This window comes from Phyllostomus discolor, chromosome 2, assembly GCF_004126475.2.
Source record: "Phyllostomus discolor isolate MPI-MPIP mPhyDis1 chromosome 2, mPhyDis1.pri.v3, whole genome shotgun sequence".
NCBI lineage: Eukaryota > Metazoa > Chordata > Mammalia > Chiroptera > Phyllostomidae > Phyllostomus > Phyllostomus discolor.
This window is the reverse complement of record NC_040904.2, coordinates 124953921-124960431: the sequence shown is the minus strand read 5'-3', so window position 1 is coordinate 124960431 and position 6511 is coordinate 124953921. Positions and strand designations below refer to the sequence as shown.

The 6511-nt window shown below is 42.8% G+C and overlaps 1 protein-coding gene across 1 annotated transcript; it reads right to left on the bottom strand.

Moving 5' to 3' along the window:
• Window positions 1-2339: 2339 nt before the first annotated feature.
• LOC114513309 (60S ribosomal protein L23a-like) lies at window positions 2340-2857 on the bottom strand. Its single transcript, XM_036017371.1, has one exon. It carries the CDS (start codon window positions 2855-2857, stop codon window positions 2381-2383), a length of 477 nt encoding a protein of 158 aa, XP_035873264.1. The 3' UTR covers window positions 2340-2380.
• Window positions 2858-6511: the final 3654 nt, after the last annotated feature.

The following is a 6511-nucleotide window of genomic DNA, read 5'->3' as shown; positions in this document are numbered from 1 at the left end:
GGGTAACTTGATGATGTGCCTTGGTATGTTCCTCCTTGGGTCCAACTTCTTTGGGACTCTCTGAGCTTTCCTGACTTCCTAGAAGTCTATTTCCTTTTCCAGACTGGGTAAATTCTCCTTCATTATTTTTTCAAATAAGTTTTCAATTTCTTGCTCTTTCTTTTTTTCTTCTGGCACCCCTGTGATTTCGGATGTTGGAATGTTTAAAGTTGTCCCAGAGGTTCCTAAGCTTCTCCTCATTTTTTTAAATTTTTGTTTCTTCATGCTTTTCTGGTTGTATGTTTCTTTCTTCCTTTTGGTCCACACCGTTGATTTGAGTTCCAGTTTCCTTCCCATCACTATTGGTTCCCTGTACATTTTCCTTTATTTCACTTAGCATAACTTTCATTTTTTCGTCTATTATTTGTGACCAAATTCAACCAATTCTGTGAACATCCTGATTACCAGTGTTTTGAACTCTGCATCTGATAGGTTGGGTATCTCTTCATGGCTTAATTGTATTTTTTCTGAAGCTTTGATTTGTTCTTTCATTTGGGCCATTTTTTTTTGTCTTGGCACACCTGTTGTGTAGTAAGGGGTGGAGCCTTAGGTGTTCACCAGGGCAGGGCAACCCCTGTCCCTGCATTGTAATCCTGTATGTGGGGCTGGGGTCCCAGAGGAAACAATGGTGCTTGCTTTGCTCTCTGCCAGATTTCAGTCACTTCCCCTACTTCCCACAATCAAATTGGGCCCTCCTGGTACTGATTCCAGGGTGGGTGGGTTTGTGTATGTCTAGGACACTGTGGGTCTCTCCAGAGAACTCTCCTGTGAGGCTGGGAGTTTCTCCCACTGGCACCTCAACCCCCACAGGTGTTTTCAATCAGTGGTTTGAGGCTTTATTGTGAGGTCTGTTTCGCTCCCCAGCTGTTGCTCCTGGTTTGTCTGTGTGCAAATGTGGGACTGCCTGCTCCACCAGCCCGCCTTGCTGCAAGTACTCTCCACCTGGCTGTCCGTCTCCGCCCCTCCTACTGGTCCGGATGAATGTGTCTTCTTTAACTCCTTGGTTGTCAGACTTCCATGCAGTTTGATTTTCTGTCAGTACTGGTTGTTTTTTGTTTTTAAATTGTTGTTGTCCTTCTTTTGGTTGTGTGAGGAGGCACAGTGTATCTACCTACGCCTCCATCTTGGCTGGAAGTTCCTGTCCTCCATCTCTTTAAACACATATTTTCTTCATCTCTTTTTTTGTTGCATCTATTCATTTTATTTACCTATATATTTGTACTTGTGCACATTGACATTTATAGTATTTCCACCTCAACCAGTTGTAATGACCTTCAAGGCAGACCAAGACCTATGACATTGAAGTGGTTTTTTTTAGAGTTCAAAATTTTTAATTGTTCATCTATAGTTGTGCCTATATCTGTGCTGTATTCTGAGTCACTTTAGACTATATTCCAGTTCACTTATTCACTACTCAGCAAGGCTACTCTGAAATCTTTCTACTGAGTTGTTTACCCAGTTGTTTTCCTTTCTGCATCTATGTACCCTATAAAAATATACCTACTTATTCATTTGATGTAAAACCCTGTATTTGTCTTATCTTACCTTACATTTTTTTTTGTTGTTAAATAAACACCGAGAAATGTGCATGAACCAAGCATGTAGACCTTAGTGACTTCTCACTGAGCAGATGTTTGTGTCACCAGGGTCGAAGTAAAAGAATGACATCACCAGCACCCTAGAACTCCCTATTGTGATCTTTCTGGCTGCTACGCCCTCCCAGGCTAAGCCATGAAACCTTTATAAACATCACTCCCTTGCTTTTCTCTAAAGTTTTACTACCTAAGTTGGCATTCCTAAACACAGTAGTTTACATTTGACTGTTTTCTTTTTAGACACACTAATGAAGTGTGTATTATTTTGTGACTGCCTTTTTTCACTCATTTTATATTTGTTAGATTTATACATATTGTTGCACAAGATTGTGCTTTGTTCATTTTCACTGCCGTATAGTATTTCATCAGATGAGTGATAGATATGTATATAAAAATTTATTATGAAGATATTGGAAATTTTAGCTGCACTTTGGGGCTACTATGAATAATGGCACTCTAAACAATACATGTGTCTGTTGCTGTGAGCAAGCATGCATTTCTGCTGGGTGTGTACCTAGGAAAGGATCATAAAGTAGATAATATCAAATTGTTTTCCATAGTGGCTGTACTATTTTACATGTCTATTAATTGTTCTTTTATTAAAAATTACTTTTCTGCATTGCATACTAGGTGAATTCCTAAGAACCATTTTTTAATTTATTAATTCTTTTTATTTTTTTATTTTTATTTATTTTTATTTTTTAGTACAAAATTTTTATATTTAGAATTAGCCAGCTGGACTCAGTTTAGATGATCCCAATTTTGTTGGCAACATCCAAAGCATCATAGTCTGGAGCCAGTAGAACATATGCCTTCTTCTCCCCATCAGGTCTGATCAGGGTGTTGACCTTGGCCACATCAATATCATACAGCTTCTTCACAGCCTGTTTGATCTGGTGCTTGTTGGCTTTGACATCCACAATGAACACAAGTGTATTGTTGTCTTCTATCTTCTTCATGGCTGACTCAGTAGTCAGGAGGAACTTGATGATGGCATAGTGGTCAAGCTTGTTTCTCCTGGGGGCGCTCTTCTGAGGATATTTAGGCTGCCTTCGGAGCCGCATTGTCTTAGGCCTCCTGAAGGTGGGTGACGTGCGGATCTTCTTCTTTTTGTGGCTGTGGACGCCTTTTAGCACTGCTTTCTTTGCCTTCAAAGCCTTTGCCTTGGCTTCGGCTTTGGGAGGGGCAGGGGCTTCCTTCTTCGCTTCGGGCGCCATCTTCATGAAAAGGGTCAATTTATTAATTCTTCATTTAACTATGTTCAGTCTTGACTATATCCTATTTGTTGAGATTTTAAAATTTAATGCCTATATTTTTAATCTCCAAGTTTTCTAATTGTTTCTTCTTCATATCTATCTATAATTCTTATTTCATTCTCTTTGTTTCTAGTTTGTAGTTAAAGTATTCACTTTTATAGTCCTGGGGACTGTAGACCACTCCCTGCCCCCAACTCTCCTTCCAACCATAGGACCCACTTCCTATCTGATCAGAAAGATGTGATTTAGAGGGCAGGATGAGATTTTAAAGGTTGATATCTAATATCACATATCTTCTGTATCAGGAATCTCATACTAATTTTTAAAAATATTTTATTTATTTTTAGAGAGGGGAAGGGAGGGGAAAGAGAGAGAAACATTAATGTGTGGTTGCCTCTTGCATGCCCCCCTGGGGACCTGGTTGACAACCCAGGCATGTGCCCCAACTGGGAATTGAACTGCCAACCCTTTCCTTCACAGTCTGGTGCTCAATCCACTGAGCCATACCAGCCAGGGATCATGTTGATTTTTATTATATTAATTTTACATATGAAGAAATAGACTCTCCAGGAGTTAAGTGAATTTCCAAAGATATCTTGCTAGTGAGAGGCAAAGACATAGTCAGGAGCCAAACTTGTCTCTTCTGATTTGTCCCTGATTTGTTTTCTATTTTTTTGCATGTTTTCATCATTCTGTGTTACCCACTTTTGAAGAAATACATGCCTACCTCCATCAAGAGAGTAACAGCTTCCCCCTGCTCACCCTTTTTTTTCCTTACAGAGATGTTTAGAGGTACGGGATGTTTCTCAAAGACTGCCAAATAGAAGTTGAAAAAGTACACTTCAACCACAAACATCAGAAACTTGATGAAAGGATTCCAATGTGCAGATCAGGTGAGGACATATCAGACATCTTCCTGCTCTAGCTAAGGCAGAACCACTTCCAAAAAGGTAGTTGGTTGGGTGTATTGCCATTGTATCAGGAGAGTGGGAAGAATTTCCAGTCAGCAGAGCACTACAGCTCCAGGTCAGGGTTCTATGTCCTTAGTTTGACCCATACTTTCTCCATCCCCCTCAACCCTGGGTCCAGCTTTAATCCTCTCTCTAGATTCACTCCTCCTCTTCCTTTCTCTACTGGGAACATTATTCTCTTTTTTAAAAATCTCCATCCTTCAACCTTCCTTTCTTTTGAGTCCCCTCTCTCCCATAGTTCCCAGAAGAGGAAATTATATACATCCTTCAGTTACTGCAACTCAACATCATCCACGAAAAGTTAGGAAGTGTACTGCGTCTGGAGTTGCTGGATGTCATCTCAGCTACCTGAGGACAATGGTGAGGAGCCCATGCCTCTGGGTTGGGGGCTGTGGGGGAAGAAAGGATCCCAGGTCTAAACCCAGGAGTTCCTTTCTGGTGAATGATGACATTTGGAGACTAAGTGGCATCTGGGATATGGGTACCTAAAGTTTCTAAACAATTTACTATAGCTTATATCTGATATCATGAACAAGTATCAAGAAATGTGACCTGGAAGATAATGAAGTACAGGGGTAAGGTGAGACAAATGAGATGGAAAGGGGGAGGAAGGATTTAGACTTTTGGCCTCAAAGCCTGACCTCGTTCTTTTGCTGTGTCCTGGGATATCTTAGGCAGTCATCCGTATTACTGCAACTCAACTAATCATCTCAATCTGTTCACTAAGGTGTTTAAATCTATCCCCTTGTCTGCCAGCCCAACTTTAGACCGAACATTCATAACCCCTACCTATTCATCTATTCATATGCTTCTGTACTTAATTTTCCTGATACTGGGTAAACCTGGTTTCTTATTGTTTAACTGCCTACATACAAGGTGTCTTCCAGTTTCTTGGCTTTCCTTGGCATGCCTCCTTTCTGATCAAGACCCCTGACCTATCAGGGACTTTTCAAAGTGACTTCTACCATCTAACCACCTTCCTGATGTTTCACTTGCTGCTGCAGGGAAAACTCTGTGCTCTGGATATGCCAGTTCCCATTCCCACCCCAACACACAAGCCAGAGACTTTGCCCTTGTCCTCTCTTGTGGGGAAGGTGTACATTGAATGAAGTGGTGGGATGAGGTAGGTTAGTTCCTGCCCTCTAGATAGAGGAGAGTCACTTATTGACCAAAACTGATTCTCAGAAGCTGAGGGACTCGTGTTGGATATTAACCTCAGAACAGTTAAGTCCTTCTCTTTCCAGAAGCCAGGAGAAGTGGAGATGTGCACTGCTGTCTTAGCAGCTCTGGAGTCCAAGTATCCATGAATGGTCTTCAGGAAGCTCTGGAACAGAAAGTATGATAATTGTCTGCCCCCAAGGAGCTTCCTGATTGCAGTGGGGGAGCTCAGCCTCTCCCGAGGTATTGCTCCCTGTGGTGGAAGAGTTAGCCTGAGAACAGGGGCAGCAGGCAGTGGGGGCATTGTATGGAATTTAGACTATAGCTTTATCCTCCAGCCATGGGTGTGTCGGGCAGGGTGCAAACTAGGATTCCTGTGGAGCTGATGGGAACTCAGAAGGGAGTTCCTGTAGACTAGGAATCGCACAGGAGGGCATATTAGGGCATGGGAAACTGTGGGCCTGGAGGTTAGACTTGGGAACAAAGATGGAGAGAGAAGATTAAATAGAAAGCCCCATTCAAGAGTGGTGGATAGAGGCAAAAGAGAAGTGAGGAGTGCTTTGCTTGGGGGATCCTGAAGTTTTGAATTTGATTACAGGTTTGGGAGGTAATAGTATAGTAGGATGAGGCAGAGAATCACCATATAATCCCTGTCCTGGTGGCTGTTGGTGACAGCATTGGCTCTCTTACCCATTCAACTTCCCTCCCTCAATCACAGTGTGGAAAAAAATAGTCGCCACACAAATGACAGTACCTACCCTTTCTTTACCACTTGGAATCGCATCCAGGGAGAGGTTGGGGGAAGTCATCTGGCCTTCTGAGCATTGGGGTTAAATATGACACGTCTTATGGGTTGGGCTGCATAGGAACCTTAGAGGACACAGTGACAGAAGCTGGAAATGTGTCTCAACCTAACCAGGCCAAATGGTCTCACTTCAGAACAGTGAGCAGAGCTTCAGGCAGCACAGCTCTTTGTTTTCTTAAGGGCCCTTGGAAGGGAGTGTGCCTGTGTAGGGTGTGTCACTACCTTGCATTTGTATGCTATGCTAACATCCATCACTGACCTTTATTTTCCCAGCAGCTCTGTGAGGTGGTCACATTGGGTAACCCTATTTAGCAGCTGAGGAAGCTGAAAGGAGGATAAACTCAGTAACTTGCTCCAGGTTGTCCAGACTCTCTGGAGGCAGAGCTAGGATGTGAACCCAAAGCCTCCTGGCCCCTAATCAATAAGATTTGCTACAGTGAGGCAGGGAGTCTCCTATCCTTGGGATAGGGACATTTTTCTTGTACTCTCCCTCCCAGGTTCTGCTCTCTTAACTGGGTGCATCTAGCAACACATCCTGTGCCTTCTGAGGATGGCCCAAGAGGAGAACGACATGCTGATGATGTGCTATGGTGAGGATCTGGAGGGCCTGGGGAAGGCTTTGTTAGAATCAGGGAGGGAGGAGAGAAGGTCAGGATGGTCTGGGTCCTGCTGCATGTGAATCCCAGA

What these genes read in the sequence shown, in the direction of transcription:
- LOC114513309 (XM_036017371.1), bottom strand. Translation starts at nt 2,857, where the DNA reads ATGAAGATGGCGCCCGAAGCGAAGAAGGAAGCCCCTGCCCCTCCCAAA.